The sequence below is a fragment of the Kogia breviceps genome, chromosome 9 (genome assembly GCF_026419965.1).
Source record: "Kogia breviceps isolate mKogBre1 chromosome 9, mKogBre1 haplotype 1, whole genome shotgun sequence".
NCBI classification, from domain to species: Eukaryota; Metazoa; Chordata; class Mammalia; order Artiodactyla; family Physeteridae; genus Kogia; species Kogia breviceps.
The window spans coordinates 45,453,904-45,473,582 of record NC_081318.1 but is presented as its reverse complement, the minus strand read 5'-3'; the positions used below and the strand labels follow the sequence as shown (position 1 = coordinate 45,473,582).

The window sequence follows — 19,679 nt, the reverse complement described above, 5'->3', positions numbered from 1 at the left end:
GAAGATTAGTGGAACTGACACTGCATTTATGTTAGCTGCTCCATGCAGTGTCACCACCACCTTGCCCATATTTCTTCTCTTGTACTAATTCTAAGGTAGTTTCAGTAAATTTCAGGCTCCCAAGCCCAAGAGGTAAGGGTGGAGAGGATGAGCAGGCTTCCCATCCAGACTGCTCTGTTAGAATGAGGCAGAATCAACAGCCTCTCTGTGCAGGTATTCTACAGCCCGATTCTCTGCCTCCCAGGAATAAAGCACTGGTGAGCTAATGTATCACCAAATTCTACCAAACTAACAGCAGGACAAATCGTCAAAGACTTCAGAGTGTCCCTTCAGAAGTCCCTCTGCACCCCCTCTCGTTTGCTGGCGGTGTGAGTAAAATGGGCTGCTTTTCCAGAAAGCAGCCAGAACTGCAAACTGTAATTACGTATCCTTTGTCCCAGATATTCTATTTCGGAATTTATACTTTAGGAAATTATTGGACAAGCATCTGAAGAGGCAACTGAGCACCTGTAAAATTCTGATGGCAGAGTTGGTCATAAAAGCTGAAAAAGGGAGAGTGGAAGGGAAGGATGGAAGAAGGCAAGAGAGAGAGAAACTTTATTGTCTCACAGTATGGAATTGGTTAAATAAACCATGGTCCATCTATAAATGAAATACTATAATACTGGGCAACTTTTTAAAATAGTTTAAATGTAGTTACTAGCCTGGAAAATGTTCTTCTTATATGGTTAAGTTAGAAAAAGCAGGTTACCAAACAGTATCCTTTTAAGGATATGAACTAAATGTTAACAGTGGTTCTTTGTGGGTGCTGTGATTTCAGGTGACTTTTTAAAATTATTTTTGTTTATACGCTTTTTTTGAAATCATCTACAAAAACATGCATTACCTCTGTAATTGAAACTCACAGTGAAGGAGAAAAGTAACTAGTGAAGTAACTGAAGCCCGCAGCCATTCTGAGCTCATTGCTTTTTGCGAGAAGTAACAAGGACGGCTGGGACCCAAACACATCTTCCTGTCTTGGAAACAATGCTGTCTCCTCAAGTCCGGGTGAGCAGAGAAATCTGGCTGAGAACCTCATACTTGCCCGACATCACCGCATATAAATTCCTGGCGTTGGCAATCCTGAGCCAACAAGCAGAAGCCCCACTTGGGGGCCAGCCCTGAAGAATGAGTTTTCAAGAGCTTCGTCTCGCTGAAGCTTCTGCACAGCGCCACCCAGAGGACAATCAAGGAAATACAGTGGTTCCTCAGCTCTTCAGACCTGTTTCTGATCTCAGGAAAAGAGGCTGCAGTTATCTCTGAGTCCACTAATGTCTGGTCCCCAGCTGCCCTGACGAACCAAGCCTCGCTGGACCGCCCGGGTGCACTACTTTCAGGTACTCCATCCCAAATAGGATCGGAATCTTTGCGGGTGGTGCCTAGGAATCTGTATTTTAAATGAGCCACTCTTTGGACACTGAAAGCTGGAAGGCAGTTAGGTTTTCTACACACCCTACTGTCTATGCCCGTGGAAACTCAGGCCAGCAGAGCTAATTTCTCCTTTCTCTCTGTGCAAGGAGGTGGAGTGTGTGGGAGTTCAAACAAGCTGAATCTCACAACTTTATGAATTCCTTCCTTCATTCCCCACTGCCTGACACTGGCGGTAAATGAATAAGCCAGGGCGACTCCTCTCCAGGATGATGCAGACAGAGGGGATGCTGGCACGTAAGTAGGTAGCTATTGTACAGTGTGATAGGAGAATGGTTAGTGGTCAGAAGTACAGAAACCAAGATGTGACAAGGTGTGGAGTATTCAGAACTGGTAGAAAATCTGTGTGCCTGGAACAGCAGAGGCAGTGACAACAAGAGGCTATCGAGCCGGTGAGAGATTCATTGAGCCCATTGTACAGCTGAGAAAACAGAAGAATTTGCAGCTAAAGTAATTTGCTTGTGGTAATGTAAGTAATTTGGATTAGAAATAACTCTTTTCTCCACAGGTAGAACACTGGCTGGTGTCCCTACCACCCATTCAGATTGCTATGTGTGGCCCTGTAACCCCAGAAAAGGAGATATTTTACTGCATTAGATCTTAATTATTTTGATGTCATGGATCCCTTTGAGAATCTGATGGAATGTATACATATATACACACTTTTGCAAAATTGCGAGGGGTTTATTGACCCGCTGAAGCACTTCTACAGTTTATAAGGTAAAAACTCATAGCCCCCGATAAAGGACAGAAAGAGGTGGGAAGGGTTAGAGTGCGCGAAACTGAAGTCAAAGAAAACAGTTTTCGTCATTACTGGGAGAAAATGTCTTTGCAAAGGGCAGGAGGAAAACAAGAAGATGAGTAAGCCATATGACATGCTGCCAGCAAAACATCCAAAGTGATGACAAGTGACGTGCTAGCAGTATTTTAGGATCTCTCCACCACTTGCACATTTGTTACTTCAATACACTGACAAAGGCCCACGTTACAGATTATCGACTCTCTTTCCATTGAGGCTTTCCCACTGAGGCATAACAATATCAAAGCTATGGGCCTGGAAGAAGCATCAAGCTACTGGTGTGATGAAAAGTAGGCAATGTGTATTAATGAACTCATCCAGTGCCTTTCCCACAGGATACCAGAACATTCTCACTTGCCTCTTGGTGGCAGGGTTTCCTCTGCAATGTCTCTCCCAGGCATTGCCTCAATGCTACCAACAGTGTTTGCCCAGCCTGGCCTCTGCTGTTAGGGCCTTTTTCTGTTAAAATAAATATGATAAACTCACTCTCTATAACATGGCTGTTCATAATGTAATGAGTGGCCCTATTGAAATGACAGCTGAATTGAAGCATCAGTTTCAAAGCCTCAGCTAGGAGACGTGAGGAATGCAAGAATACAAAGGAAGAAGATAATTTGGTTCCATTTTGGTAAGATCACTTAGCTTCTCTCTGACAGTGCCATCCTTGATGTCTAATCTGAAGTCAAGTTGAAAAGCACTTAGACCAGCACTAAGAATGTTTGCTCAGTGGAACTTTTCCTTTTCAAACCTTCCACAGATGGAACCTCAATTGACAATGTCCCTCATCCCCATTATAGGAGCCCTGGAAGAGATCTTTAGAGAATCTATTCATCAACTTCTGTTTCATATCTTACAAGGTATAGATTATTATTATTCTTGCTTAATAGATAAAGAAAGTGAGTCATCTGCAGTGAAAAGAGTGGGGTTTGGTACCATGGAGTTCTGGATTCAGTGGATCTGAACATCAACATCCTTGTCTATAAAATGGGGATAAAACCTCTACTATCCAACATTATTATAGAAATTAATCAGCTACTTTATCAAAAGTGCCTAGCATCAAGTCAGGTAGGCAGTAGGTGCTCAAAAAACAGTTTGTTCTTTTAACCAATTGGACCAAAGTCACTCTTGTGGAAAATGGCAGAGCCAGGTGTTCTGACAGCAAATCCAAGAATCAGTCCATGCCTGCTTTCCTGCCCTGCCTACTTCTTCTGTCCTCTCAAAGCCAGTGTGGAAGGAGCTTCACGTTCCCATCTGGAGACTTGGAGATTCACCTTTCATGACAAAGATTCCTGCAGAATTAATTCACAGCATTGCTAAGGTGGGGTGGTGGTGGGTGTGAGTGATTTTTTTTTATAGTGTTACAATAATTTATCATCTTCTCTCCAGCAGCCGTACTCTGGCTGGCAGCTCTAAAAACCCTGCAGTCCACGAGAGAGCAGTGAGCAGAAATATTTTCAAGAGCAGATGGGACGTACCTTCAAAATGCAGGATTGTCCCACTGAAACTGGGACATCTGGCAACCCTAAAAAAGCCCAAACTAGATGAAATAAAAATTATGAGATGGAGAAGCAGAAAATATGTCTTTGCATTGATTAGCAGGGAATGTAATTAATCTCCTTCAACTCCCTTTTCAGTCCTGTGGTGTAAAACAAGAAGAAATCACAGTCTTACTGCGTTCCCCTGTGACAATTCTTACGCGATAACTTCAAAGTAGTATGAGTTTTAAAACTTCATAGTAATGCCTCCCCTTCTATTGTTCAGAACTGTTCAGGGAGTGATAAAATTCATGCCCAGACTTCCTCAATACAGTGCTTTTCTTATTAGCCTGGCCAACATGGGGTAAGGGAGAGGGTGGAAAATGTTCAGCTGACTAGAATCAGGCCAACTTTTAGTTTTAATAGGAAATTATACAAACAAATATTTCTTTGCCTGTTAAGAGGTTTTATTCTGGATTTTTCTTTTTGTGGGTGCAGAAGCAAGAAGGGGAGAGCTGACCAGCCCCAAGGAAAGCAGGAAGATTTTCAGCTTCTCAACTGTACTTCCTTCCTCCTCATTCTGTTTTGTCTCCTAGCATCCTATGCTATTTTGGCCACATATTTCTTATCAAACCTGTGTTCCGTTTAAACTAAACACCATTGGACTAGACACCAGTCTTAGTGTGTGGCTCGGCACCTCTGTCTCCTTTTCCTGCCCTGCTTGCGTCCAGCCCAGTGCCCAAAATACTGTAGATACTGAAAAGTAAAACGTATGTGGGTTTGAACAGACTGGACCCCTTGTATTGACCGATAATTCTGCACTTGATCTGGAAGAGGACCAGATGAGGAGTCAGTACCAGAGTTCAGTTACCTGCTAAGCCACAGAAACAGGAACAAAGACAAAATCTAAGAATCTAAACCTTTTAAAGCCAAATATCCTGTCATTATGAAGGTAGCATATATATATATATATATATATATATATATATATATATATACATATATATATATCGTTTCTTATTGAATTGTAGCTTATTCTCCCAAGTATTCTATTATGCCCACTTCTTGGATTAGAAAAACATTATGGACTGAATCGTGTCCCCTCAAAATTCATATGTTGAAACCCTACCCCTCCAATGTGAGGGTATTTGAAGATGGGACATTTGGGAGATAATTAGGATTAGATGAGGTTATGATAGTAGAGCCTTCATGATGGATTAGTGGCCTTATAAGAAGAGGAAGAGGTAAACCTCTCTCTGTGTGCAGTGCTCAGAGAAAGACCATGTGAATGCACTTCAAGATGGCAGCCATCGGCAAGCCAGAAAGAGCTCTCATCAGGAACTAAATTTGTTGATACCTTGATACAGGACTTCCAGCCTCCAGAATTATGAGAAATTAATTTCTGTTGTTTAAGCCATCCAGTCTGTGGTGTCTTGATATGGCAGCCTGAGCTGACTAATACAAGAATTGATGTTCAGAGTGATTAAATACCAAGCCCAAGGGCACATGATTCGGAAATGGTGAAGCCAAGACAAGAACCCATATGTCTAACTCCAAGCCCAGGACAATTTCTACTACACCATGTGGCCAGCTCCAAGTTCATGACCTATCATACATAACTATGTAAACCACACATGGATATAAGCCTCTCTTTTACCCCAGGGATTATTTCCTAGAACACACCACTAATGTGAGCAGTGCATGGGAGTTAGAAGACTTAGCTTTGCCTCACCCTCCACCGTGTATGAGCTGTGAAACCAGGCAGCCTGCTACCCTCAGCCTCAGTTTCCTTATATGAATAGTGGGAATTTGTGGAATCAAATTGGGTGATAAACTTGAAGTATATTTCTGAGCTGTTAAACACCTCAAAAACAACGGATAACACATTAATTTTTAGTCAGAAGGCCCCTCAGAGATGATAGAGACTATTTCTCTCACTTTGCAAATAAGGAAATTGATAATAAACAATGATCTTTGAGAACTAACCCTGTCAGAGTCATCCTCCATTCATCCCTGAGAGAACATTTGGGGGCTGTTGATTTAAACAATTAAGAGAGAAGTCAGGGCTAATTTATTCATTAGGCACAGAAGGTATGGTATGTAAAGTACACAGGACTTAAGGGCCTAATTTTTTCTTTAATCATCTTTAGTGGAGTATAATTGCTTTACAGTGTTGTGTTATTTCTGCTGAAACAAAGTGAACCAGCTATACATATATATATACATATATATATGATATATATATCATATATATGTATATATGTGTATATATATATATATATTTCCAGGAAATAATCCCTGGGGTAAAAGAGAGGCTTATATCCATGTGTGGTTTACATAGTTATGTACGATAGGTCATGAACTTGGATCTGGCCACATGGTGTAGTAGAAATTGTCCTGGGCTTGGAGTTAGACATATGGGTTCTTGTCTTGGCTTCACCATTTCCTAATCATATATATATATATTATATATATATATATCCCCATATCCCCTCCCTCTTGTGTCTCCCTCCCACCCTCTCTATCCCACCCAGCTGATCAGCACCCAGATCAGCACCCAGCTGATCTCCCTGTGCTATGCAGCTGCTTCCCATTAGATATCTATTTTACATTTAGTAGTGTATATATGTCCATGCCACTCTCTCACTTTGTTCCAGCTTACCCTTCCCCCTCCCCATGTCCTCAAGTCCATTCTCTACGTCTGCATCTTTATTCGTGTCCTGCCCCTAGGTTCTTCATAACCATTTTATATTTTTTCTTTTAGATTCCATATATATGTGTTAGCATACAGTATTTGTTTTTCTCTTTCTGACTTACTTCACTCTGTATGACAGACGCTAGGTCCATCCACCTCACACAAATAACTCAATTTCGTTGCTTTTTATGGCTGAGTACTATTCCATTGCATATATGTGCCACATCTTCTTTATCCATTCATCTGTCGATGGACACTGGTTGCTTTCATGTCCTGGCTATTGTAAATAGAGCTGCAGTGAACATTGTGGTACATGTCTCTTTTTGAATTACGGTTTTCTCAGGGTATATGCCTAGTAGTAGCATTGCTGGGTCATATGGTAGTTCTATTTTTAGTTTTTTAAGGAACCTCCATACTGTTCTCCATAGTGACTGTATCAGTTTACATTCCCACCAACAGTGCAAGAGGGTTCCCTTTTCTCCCCACCCTCTCCAGCATTTATTGTTTGCAGATGTTTTGCTGATGGCCATTCTGACTGGTGTGAGGTGATACCTCATTGTAGTTTTGATTTGCATTTCTCTAATGATTAGTGATGTTGAGCATCCTTTCATGTGTTTGTTGCCAATCTGTATATCTTCTTTGGAGAAATGTCTGTTTAGATCTTCTTCCCATTTTTGGATTGGGTTGTTTGTTTTTTTTGATATTGAGCTGCATGAGCTGCTTGTAAATTTTGGAGATGAATCCTTTGTCAGTTGCTTCATGTGCAAATATTTTCTCCCATCCTGAGGTTGTCTTTTCATCTTGTTTATGTTTTCCTTTGCTGTGCAAAAGCTTCTAAGTTTCATTAGTCCCATTTGTTTATTTTTGTTTCTATTTCCATTTCTCTAGGAGGTGGGTCAAAAAGGATCTTGCTGTGATTTATGTGATAGAGTGTTCTGCCTATGTTTTCCTCTAACAGTTTGATAGTGTCTGGCCTTACATTTAGGTCTCTAATCCATTTGGAGTTTATTTTTATGTATGGTGTTAGGGAGTGTTCTAATTTCATTCTTTTACATGCAGCTGTCCAGTTTTCCCAGCACCACTTATTGAAGAGGCTGTCTTTTCTCCATTGTATATTCTTGCCTCCTTTATCAAAAATAAGGTGGCCATATGTGTGTGGATTTATCTCTGGGCTTTCTAGCCTGTTCCATTGATCTATATTTCTGTTTTTGTGCCAGTACCATACTGTCTTGATTACTGTAGCTTTGTGGTATAGTCTGAAGTCTGGAAGCCTGATTCCTCCAGCTCCATTTTTCTTTCTCAAGATTGCTTTGGTTATTCGGGGTCTTTTGTGTTTCCATACAAATTGTGAATTTTTTTGTTCTAGTTCTGTGAAAAATGCCATTGGTAGTTTGATAGGGATTGCATTGAATCTGTAGATTGCTTCAGGGAGTATAGTCATTTTCACAATGTTGATTCTTCCAATCGAAGAACATGGTACATCTCTCCATATGTTGTATCATCTTTAATTTCTTTCATCAATGTCTTATAGTTTTCTGCATACAGATCTTTTGTCTTCTTAGGTAGGTTTATTCCTAAGTATTTTATTATTTTTGTTGCAATGGTGAATGGGAGTGTTTCCTTAATTTCTCTTTCAGATTTCTCATAGGGCCTATTTTTAATTTATTTTAACATCCAAAGAAAAAAGTAAACTTTTAGATCAAATGAAATATTTTAATATATAATATTAACAAGTTCATCTTTACACCAATGTAGTTGTAAATTATAATTTTTCATACAGTTTATGAAGGAGAGGGCCCACAAAGGCAAAAGTGCCTCAGGCCCAGAACATCCTATGCAGGCCTGAGAAAAGTACCACATAATGAAAATACTTTTACTTCCAAGGGAAACATTTCATTCACTTGGATTCAGTATTGCTCTGGAGTTCTGCAGCCACTCTCGGCTCTGCACTGTTCTCCTAAAAGCACTGCAATCTTTCCAGAGTCTTGTCTGCTTATGCTGTTCCTATTGTCTACAGCATATCCTCTGTCCTCACCATCTTCCTCACAAGGCAAACACTGTAGTGTCACCTGCCTCGGTGCCTTTGTTAGATTGCATCATAGGTCTTGGTCTCTTGGTTTTAACCATTCTTATCATTCTCACCACCTTTTGCCTTGTGTTTTAATCATTCATTCAGTCGGCCAGCCATATCCAAAATGTGCAGAATGCCCTGTGAGAGGCAGTAAAGCTTAGTGGTCATGACCAAGGACTCTGGTCCTGAGTTCGAAACTCAGTTTTGCCACATACTAGCTATGTGATATTTGCCTAGTCAGTTAACACATTTGCCTCAGTCTCTTCATCTGTAAAATGGAACTAATGATAGCATTAGTTCAAAGTTTCTTTTGAATCTACATGCATATGTGTGCATATATTCGCATATACAAATTTGCTGCTGAGAACACAGTAAGCACTATGTAATGATAGATATTATCATTATTTATTGTTATTTTATTAATATAATTATTATAATATTATTATGTATCAATTTCTAGGCCCTAAGAATACAAAGAGGTCTTTAAGGGGTTCACATTCTAGTGGAAAATTAGGCATATAAAGAAGACATATTAAGATAAATCTTTCTAAGTGTTTTGAGAGCCCAGACTCTCTCTAGCTAGGTGAAGTTGGGAAGACATTTTAAATGTATGTGGCCTGAGGCTGGGTCTTGGTAGAGGGTTGGGGTTCTGCAGGTTGATGAGAGGAACGGCATTCTAGGAAGGGTTTGCAGCTTTAAATAGTCTCAAGATGGCAAGTTATGTTTGGAAATTGGTGAGAAATTTAGTGTGGCCAGAGCATAGGCCATTTCCAGGGAAAGGAGTCAAAGGGGGGTGGGGTGGGGAGGTGGGAGAGAAAGAGCCAAGCCTACTTGGAAGCTTGGTCCTTTCCCTACAAGCTTTTGGAAATTGGAGAGTAATCTGCTTAAATGTCTACTCTAGGAAGATCACAGTGGTACAGGGTTGAGAGGGTTCTAGGGGGAAGGGTAATTGCAAGAGAGAACCAGTCAACAGACTATTGTGAGCATGAGCTCAGATTTTAGAGTGGAATCTAAGTCAGAGAGGGTGTGAGGAGAGATTAAGAGGCCAGAAATGCAAGACTTGACAGGGCATGGTGACAGACTGGTTGTAGGAAGAAAGGGTGAGGGAAAGATTGAGACTGATTGATTCTTAGCCTGGGCAGCAGGATCAGTGAAGACTGAAAACGGAAAAGGAGGAGTCTGCAGCGCTTCTGGCATGCATATGGAGATGTCAGGGAAGCAGCTGAAAGGAAGAGTCTGGTACTCAGAAGAGAGACCTAAGCTGGGGATAAAGGTCTAGGGGATGACAGTTGAAGCCACAAGAGTAGTTGTAGATGATGGTCGAAGCCACAAGAGTAGCCGAGAGCACCCAGGGGAGTGTATCAGCCATAGTTGGATGAGAGTCACAGATCGCCTGCAGGGATTCAAACCTGAGCAGTTACGGTAAAGTTGGATGGAGCCAATGACAGAGTATTATCTTATTAGACTGTTCATTGTCTGTCTTGCCCACAGGAATGTTAGCTTCTTGGGAATAGAATCTTTGTGTTCTGCAAAAAAGGCATTGGCACACATGCCACTATTATCGTGTGATATAAATATAGACTGGAGCGTTTGGGGAAAATATTACCAGCAGATGGGGAGTAGAATGTACATGATCCTCCAAAGTTTATTATTCCAGAGAAAGGTATCCAGGTCAGAGACACCATTAAAACAGCTCTGGTAGAGAGAAATCTTCCACTCCTCTGAAATTCTACATATTTATAATGGTGGGAAGGGGGCAACCACATAACAGTAGAAACTTCCTGGTAGATGTGTCCTCATTAGAAAGGCGGAACCTCAGAGCTCCAGGAATGTCTGCTTTGGTCCCTGTCCCAGGGAGCTAACTCTCCTTGGTGGACCACTAGAGGAGAGGAGGTGAGCCTCTAGGGCCATGCAATCTGTCTGTGAGCACCTACAACAGTGCTCAGCTCATAATAAGTGGTCAAAACCAGTCATTGAATAAATGATATACTCCAAAGGGTCCAGCAGTGCTTGGCACACAGCAGGTACTCAAGGAATGAGCTTTCTTCTGTCTTCCAGATGCTTACAGGACTCGTGCTAATTTCTAATTTATTTCTGTATGCCCTCTTTTCCACTCATATGTCCTTGCCGGGTCTGCTTCTCCTTATGGACCTTAAATACTCTGGGGTTCTTCGTCTTTTTTTCCTCCAATCTCATTTGCTCGACCTGTGTCCCATCCCTTTACCCCTCTCTATTCTACTGGACATAACACTTTACAACAATCTAGTAAAATAGGGGCGACGGCAGCCATTTTTCAGCTAAGGAAACTGAGACTTTCAGGGCTTAATGTCTTGCCCAAGGTCATAGGGGTGGTAAGTTGCAGTGTGGGAGTGTCTAAACCTTTTGACTCCAGGCCCAAGTCTCTCCAGTTGCCTCCTTTAGGAAGTATGTGATCCTCCTTCACAATTGTCCTTCAGTAGATCTTTGGGAGAAGATGATGGAATGATCATCATGTTGCACTTCCAGAAAAGCCACACAACATAGGCTGTTCAGAGTGGAATGATAGAAACGAGTAGAAAGAGTTCTATTAGTCAAGAGAGCTAGGTTACAGGGTCAGCTCTAACACTTGGCCTATGTGTGACCTTGAGCAAATCTCTGCACCACTCTGGGCCTCAGTCTTCACTTCTGTAAAATAGGAATAATAATTCCTGCCCTTTATACTTTATAGAATTATTGAAAGAATCAACAATTGCATAATGAATGTGCAAAGCAAGTGCAAATGCAAAAATGAATGCATAATTTGAGTGAAAAAGCATAGAGGATTGTAAAGTTGTCCACAGTATCAGGGGTCTCTCTTTTTCATTATAAAAATGGTCAATAATGAAAAGAGTGCTCTTTAGGGTCTCTAAAGATTGAATCACAGTATCAGTTGTGTATTCATTTAAATGTTAAATTAATTTTTCCTAAAAGGCATCGTGCATGTTTGAACTGTGCTTTATAAACTTTCTTTTAATCAGCCAGACTAAATTTCTTATAGTTCATTCTGGCAGAAATAATTCATTGTCATTGCCATCACTTCGATAAACAGTGCTTTGAGGGCTTAAAACACCCCCAAGGATAGAACCAATATTTGCCAAGGGATCTTTTGGTCCACGAATCTCACTAATTTGCTCCTTGTGTTATATGAATGAGGAAAAGGCCCTGGCTCTTGGATCTGGGACATCTGAACTGACTCCTGCCAAGTGGCAGGGACAATTTTAGTGCTGCTGAGAATCTGACTGCTGTTCCCGCCCACTCCCTCCTTCCCCCTTCCTCCTGTCCTTGAGCACGCAGCTGCCGCCTGCCTTCTGCTCTCTCCTTTACCAGCTTCTTGTATTTCCATGTCTCCTTGCACCCGTTTGCCTCTCTCCAGATTCTCACTTATCCCTGTGTTTTCTTCCTTATCCCTCCCCATCCCCCATGCAGTTTTATATTGGTTGGTTTCTCCAATAGACCTATGTTATGTCTTTCCTTATCCCAGGGAGCATGATAGAGCATAGCCTGGTGGTAGCAGGGGTGATTTTGTTTTTTCCTTGAACCCTCAAAATGCCAATGGTAAGAGTCCTTCCAAATGTGACCAGCATCTTTACCTTCTTTTTCTTCTTTTCCCTGTATTGTTGTATCCTTCCATTAACTGGATACCTCTCTCCAGTTCTGCTCACTCCTGTCTACCAACTCACCCCACTGCATTCAGAGTGAACCTTCTAAATATTTAATCTGACCGTGTCACTTCTAGAATGTCCCAGTAACTCCAGATAAAATCCATACTCCTCAAGTTCACATTCAAGGTCATGTATTACCTGGCCCCTGCTTACTGCTGGGAACTTACTCATTTCCAGCTACACATGTAGCACACACTTAATCTCTGTTGGCATTGCTAGTGAATAAATGAATGAGTGAATGAATTAGTGAATGATAGATGCTCAGTATGGGCAGTAGTGTAGTGCAATGGAAAGGTTAGACCTCTGTTCAGGTCTCAGCCACATGTTCACATAGATTAATTCATAGTAATTAATCTATGATAGTAAATTAATAGCAAATATTATGCCCTTCCTCAGGGCCAGGACTAGGGAGAGGTGAATGAGGGATTCACTTTGGATGCAAAATTTAAGGGGACACCAAAAAACTCAGGAATCAAGAAAATATTATTTTAATATAATATTTTTAAAAATCAAAATTAGTGCAAAAAATCCATGATGAATGCAATTTCAGAATCTAATAAAAATGGTATCTACCCTGCACTTACACAACTCACCTCACTCTCTTCATCCTGTCCTTCTTACAGTATAACTGTGAGGACTCAATGCAGGGTGTTAAGAGCCACCTAGCCTGGTGGCTGGTCTTTCACTCTGACTTGAGTTTTCTCTAAAGCAGCGATGCCCTGAGTGTGGCTCACAGACCAGTGTTGATCTGTAAACCATTGTTAGTCTACAGTGAGATAAGTACAGAAGTTAAAGTGTTTATATATTTTTATGGTAATTGGACAGTGATGTTATGCTCAATCTGTTTACAAATTTGGGCTTTTATTTTGCATGTCTTCTAGGTTTTTTAATTTTCTTTTTTAGCAATTCATTTTTATTGTAGTTTACAAAAGTTTCGAAATAATTTTACAAAACTGGTCCTTCATCACAGATAATTTAAGAATCACTGACCTCAAGTCTGAGACAGCTCAAAAGTTCTGTAGTTTTCTAGAACTGGTTTATTTGTTCCTAACAGGGAGATGTACCAAACTGGGTAGATGTGTTCTAGAAACAACTAACTCCGGGGAGCAGGGGTGGGGGGTGGGGGGTCCAGCATCATTGTAGTCTATGCAAATGGCGCCCCCTGGTGTTCTGAGCATAGCAGCCCTGTGTGGGTCCTGCACAGCCGACCAGGATCCACGCTTTGTATCCCCTTCCTACCTTTCAGGTTGTATTTCATTTTCCCTTTTTATTCCTCACTTGCTGCTGCATTCATCTGGGCAGTGTATCCATCCATCTATCCATTCATTCAACAAATACTTATGAGCCCCTACTATGGGTGGGGCACATTTACAGATGTGGGAATATAGTGATGAAAGAATCAGACATGGTACCTACCTTTACCTAGATTACAGTCTAGAACAGAGACCAGATGAACAATTACACAGACAAATAAATATATCAGTTACAAACAGGTGACGTACCATAAAAGCTAAACAAAGTGCTCTGATAAATTAGAGAGCAAAGCTTCCTTAAACAGGGTGTTCAGTGAAGCCCTCTCTGAGGACAGGAGCTCTGAAGTATGACGAGGTCTTAACCATGCAAATAGCAAGGGAAGAACATTTATATGAAGAAGGAATAAAATGCACTAAATCCAAAGAAGGGAAAGAGCCCTCTTTCCCTGAAAGTAGAGCAGGACCTGAAAGTAGAGCAGTGTGATTAGACAGAGGGACATGAGGTGAGGTTGAGAGGTGGCATGCCACATCATATAGCATCTGTCGGCCATGGTGAGCTGTTCGCACTCCACTCTAAATGCAATGAGAAGTCTGTCCCCGACTTTAAAACTTGTACCCCATCTTTGAATTGTATATTATTGGGGATATTAAGTGTGAGTAACACAAGCCAACTCAACCTGGTAAGCTTCCGTTAGCTGCAGTGTGGGACATTGTTTTCCAACTGTGTAGGGCACTTCCACCACCATCCTCCATGACTGCTCCTCCCTGCGCTGTTGCTTATTTTGGTACAAACTCTGATCCTGGGGCATGAGGCTGGGCAGGCATAATCTGCTTGGGCTCAGTGATCGGTCAAGAGAAGAATGTGTGACAAAAGCCGAACTCATCGGGTTACCTTTCTGAGGTTTACAGTATGTGTCTTTTGTGACTGGACTCCAACTGCCTGTGACTACATTCTCCACCTCAAGGAAAAAACTTGTGTGCATTGGAGTGAATAGGGTCAAAAAGAGGCAGTCTGACATAAAAGATAGATGGACAGAAAGTTGGAATAGTATCAGTCACAGGTCCCAGTCTCTCACCGTTTACGCTGCCCTGGTTCCTTCATTACCCTAGAAACATTCTAATAAATCCTTTTTACTTATTGTTTTGCCTAAGCTTGTTTGAGTACAGTTTCTGTGACCTGTAACTACAAAGACATTACAACTGCAGCCTCCCAGACTCTTGACCTCCTCCAGGGCCTGTCCCTTTCCACACTCCCACCTTGTGCAGGACTTCATCTCCCTTCACATATTTTAAATACAGTGAGGGAAAGTCCATGTTTCCCAAAGTGGGTTTGTCAGAAACTTTCTACCATTGGGAAACTGAATTTGACCATTTCTTAATTTTTTGGAGCTGTCCTTTATCATAGCAGCTGTTAGATAATTGGAAGTTCATAAGTGAATATTCCCCATAGCTTCTATGAGTCTCTAGTTTGGACATATACATACCGTATCCTCACAGATATGCACACAGATGAGCATACAGACACACAAAGGCACACATGCTGGAGTGCATTCTTATGGATGCTCAGGGCATTTTCAATTGTTGCTTTTATGACCAAATAAAAGGAATATCATTTTCCTCAATGTTCTATAAATGAAAGGCCTTTTCTTGGGCTCTGGGTCAGTTTAGAGTTCTTCAAAACCATCTGGAGCATGATTTCCTTTCTTCTTAACAATTTCTTTGTGCTGTTTTTCTTTAAGCTCAACTGTAGTAAGAGGAAAAAAGCCTCTAAAACCAAGCCAAAAATCGGTGTGAATCCTGACAGCAGGCTCCAAAATGCCAAGTGGGAGAGAAAGAAATGGAAACACTGACTTTTTCCAAAGCCATATAACAATTCATCCTTCAGCGGATATCCATGTGGTTTCAATGTGTCTAAGCTTTCAGAGCTGGCCTGGGCCAGCAGGAGCAGTTTGTCTTGGTAGCTACCTATTGTCATGTGCCCAGCTATCCATCTCCTTCTACCACACTGAATCTGGTGATCTTTAGGATTCGCTGCAAATCCAGATGTTCAATCTGGCTTAGAAACCCCCAGAGGACTAACTATTGGTGTGTCACAGAGGTGCATGTAGATATTTTAAACTGCAAATGATAAGTTAATGAGGAAGGTGGCTTGTAGGAGTCTTGGAACGAATGATCTACTGCTGGAAATTGGATTTTTCTGTGGCTTGCTCTACTTTTAAGAATAAATTCTACTGTTAATCCTAGATCTATACTATATTGCTCATACACGTGGTGTTATGACTATGAACGTGCCCATTTTGAGAACCATTTATACAAAATTCTCAACTCCGAGACACATTAGGTATACACTTAGTTATTTGACCTTCAAAATAATTCTATTAATACATTTTTCCATCAAATGATTCTAATAAACACCCATCTTCTTCAGTTCCTTTAAGATAGATTATTTGTGACTACTTACATATATTTAGGGAAAAGTAATATATTGAGTAAGGTGGAGAATATATGTTCTCTGAAACAAAAGTATCAACTTGTAAGATTTAATCACATGGTTTTCCCTTTAATAAGATTTGATGATTTGATTTATCTTTGTCACTTTTTAGGGAGATTTTTGCACTTCATGGGACTCTGTGGCTGAATGAAAGATTCTAGTTGGTCATTTGCTGAGTGTGACGGATTTTGTGAGCTGCTACTGAAGCTGGTAAGCTGGTCCCTGGGAAATGTCCCTGGATTCTCTTTTCTACCTGCCTGCTAGGTGACAGGGGTAGAAGTGGAGAAGCCTAGACTTGGAGCCAGAAACCTCGTTTGAGGTTAGGCTCTAGTAACGACCATTCGTGTCGCCCTTTAGCAAGTCATTTACTTCTTAGAGCTTCCCGTTCCTTGTTTGTAAAATGGGAGTAATAGCTGCCCAAACTGTCTATGTCGTCATGGGATTTAAATGAGATTATACATGTGAAAACACTTCCTAATCTATAAAAAAAAAAATCACAGAAAGCTTAATTTTTTTTTTTTTTTTTTTTTTTTTTTTGCGGTATGCGGGCCTCTCACTGCCGTGGCCTCTCCCACCGCGGAGCACAGGCTCCGGACGCGCAGGCCCAGCGGCCATGGCTCACGGGCCCAGCCGCTCCACGGCACGTGGGATCCTCCCGGACCAGGGCACGAACCCGTGTCTCCTGCATCGGCAGGCGGACTCCCAACCACTGCGCCACCAGGGAAGCCCCAGAAAGCTTAATTATTGATGACATCCTCTTCATTTTGTCCATAAAATAATGGCGTTCCCTCTGCCTGGAATGCTCTGTCCCTGCATCTTTGCAAGGTGTGTTGTTTCAGATTCCAGCAAGAAACAGAGTCCATCCCAAATTTTTTGGTTGAGGGACTGTACTGTGGATTGGGTTAAGGAGACAGCCAGGAAAGGTGGGAAACCTAGACAGTACCAGTACTGAGAAGCCATTGCTACCTCTAAGGCCAGAAGAACTGGGGCTGGGGTGCGAGGAACCATGTTACTGGGGCCCTGCTGGAGCTGGAACCGGGGAGGGGGCCACCCCAGGCGAGCTGCCATTGTAGAGGACCACAGTCTCCACCTGTCTGATAAGGCTCAGGCTCTAAGCAAGGAAAGATTTACTTATCCTCCCTCCTGCTGCCCTCTGGTGTCTCATTGGCTAAATCCCATTGGAAATAAGCTGGGAAGGAAGTCAGAATAGAGAAAAGCAGAGCATGGATGGGGGCAAATGGAGAACCACCAGTTCACCTGACTTCTTGTTATGTCATTTCCATCCCCTCAGAATGGCTTTCCTTACCACCCAGTCTAAAGGAACTTTCACCAATCCTTTTCAACTCCATCACCCTGCATTTTCTTTATAACACTTATCACCACCTAGAATTATCTTACCATTTATTTGCTTGGTTATTTATTGTTTCTCTTCCCCCTACTGGAAGGTCCGTTCCATGAGGTGAGGGTCCTTGTTGGTTTTGTCCACTGCTCTCTCTCGAGGGCTTAGAGCATAATAAATCATTGTTTAATGAATAATGATGGTAGAGTAATTGAGGAAGAGGTAATATGATTAAAGATGCCATCAAAAGAATACCTGAGCTTTAACTCTGCTGGCAGAAATATCTTTGCTCCTGACCTCTGGCCGAATTGCTAGGCAAATTTTCCCCTTCTGAAGCACTTAGGCTGCCCACTCCTGCCAGGGATTGGGGAATGTTCATTAATGACTTTGCCTCAAAGATTCTTTGCCCCCTCATTGTTCTTTGCACATTGCAACAGAAATAGCTTTTACATGACAAAGTGTCAGGAAGAACCAAGACCACTTATTTTCTATTCACATCTGGAAGTGGGGACTCTACCATTTCCTCTACGCATTCCTTATCATTTTGGCAAAAGGGGAGCTCGTCCTAATGCACAGAAATCCCTGCCCCCAGAGTCCTGGATGCATCATGGCAATGACAACAATGCTAGAAATCCCTTACACTTATATAATGTGCTTTAGGGATTAAAAAGTACTTTCATAGTCATCATCTTTTAATCGTGACACTAACCCATAAGACAGGTACTACTTTCTTGTTTTTTTAATAAGAAAGTTGAGGCTCAAAGAGTTTAACTGAGTTGAGGCAAAATGGAGGTTTGTCTCAAACTCAGTCCCCTTGGGAGCTGTTTCCTATATCAGCATCACTGAAAAGAACAAACAACTCTTCAGGCAAAACCTGTCGCTGACAAGAGAAATCCATGAATGCAAAATCTGGAATAGTCTTTATCCAGCAACTGGTATGGATTCATTCAGCATCTTTTAGTTGATCAGGGAGCTTGAGCAAGTAACAAAGACATGGATTTTGGACTCAGCCTTAAGTTTAAGACATTGCCTTAGAACACATTTATCTTTTGATTTTAGGTTGTCACTTCACTCTGAGTCACAGTTTTCTCTTCTCCTAAATAATTTATTTAACACGTCTTCTAGAGTTGTTTGAGAACTAACTTGCCCCAAATCGCACCATTAGCAAAGGGCAAAACCAGAATTTGAGCCCCGTCACTAATGCTAGAGTTTGCCCTGTGAGATAATAACATTGAAAATGAGACCGGAACTTCTTCAATCCTCCTAAATCTAATTTGCTCACTCAGCCAACCCCAGTGGTTTGCCCTCTCATTGTTAGAAAAAATGAAGAGGAATGAGGGAGGGGAAAGGGACTTGATGAAGTGAGTCCTTGACTTTCAGCAGGCGTTGAGTCTGAGAGTAGAGAAGCAGAAGATAGGAGCTGAAGCAGAGCATTGACTCACATTTGTCTTGACGTAACATTTATCTTGAATAAGTGAGGACTTGAGTCTGTCCCTTCCAAGTATAAAGGAAAGAATAATCCAATATCTTTAGCATGGGATCATCTCCCCTACCTTCACTTTCCAGTGCTCTCACTAGGCGGGAAATCGAAATTCTGTGGCTCCCTTTGATGTAGGCCACGGGGACCCAGATGAAGCCAAGGACAAACAGCTCTCCTTAAGCTCAGCAGCAATAAACAGCCACCTGTCCCAAGGGGAAGTGGACCTCACCGCTGATGTGAGCATAAACTGCCTGGTCTGCCAGGGCTGCATCCCGTGGTGACAATGGAAAGGGAGTCCTTGCTGCTCAGGAGGGCAAGTGGACTTTGCAGTTAATCAAGCCTTCGAGGAGACATTGTAGTTAATCATGTCAGATATTGTAGTATCAGCTCTATTTGAAACAAAAGAAGGGCAGGGGTCACTAGCAATACCAGGCAAAAGGAATGGCAGGTAAAGAGGAATGTTTCAGCTATGACTTACTGTTTCTAAAAGAAAGGGGGAAAAGATGCTGGCTATGATTTTAATGTGGGTCAAGGTTATTTGAAATGTGCATGGAAGTTATTCTTGTGAAGTAAAATCGGCAGTGTGGGAGACCTGGATTCACTGAGAGCGGTGATCCACTACCAGAGACGCTGAAATTGGAATCAGCTGCCTTGGAAAACAGTGAGCTCCCCGTTTCCATTCACGTGTCCAGCAGAACCCAGGTAACTGTTAGGTGAATATTTGGAGTGGATTTAACCACTGGATGGTAGGGAGTGGATTAAAGTGGCTTGGATGATTTAATGTTATTTAAACTGTGCATGGACTTCTCAGTGAACACATCCATATAATGAGAGCAAGAATTGTATCCCCAGTGCCTGGCACAGACAAAATGCCCAATTAATGAGTGAGTAATAATAATACATACATGCATGCATGCTTTTCCAATCAA

General features: G+C 41.7%; 1 protein-coding gene across 1 annotated transcript in view; it reads left to right on the top strand.

Annotated features, from left to right (window-relative positions):
- The first annotated feature begins 897 nt into the window (after positions 1-897).
- ITPRID1 (ITPR interacting domain containing 1) overlaps positions 898-19,679 on the top strand; it is a 194,520-nt gene continuing 175,738 nt past the window's right edge. The window contains 2 exon segments of the mRNA XM_059073973.2: positions 898-1,376; positions 16,044-16,141. Coding sequence (XP_058929956.2) covers positions 16,079-16,141 — 63 coding nt within the window. The 5' untranslated portion in view covers positions 898-1,376; positions 16,044-16,078.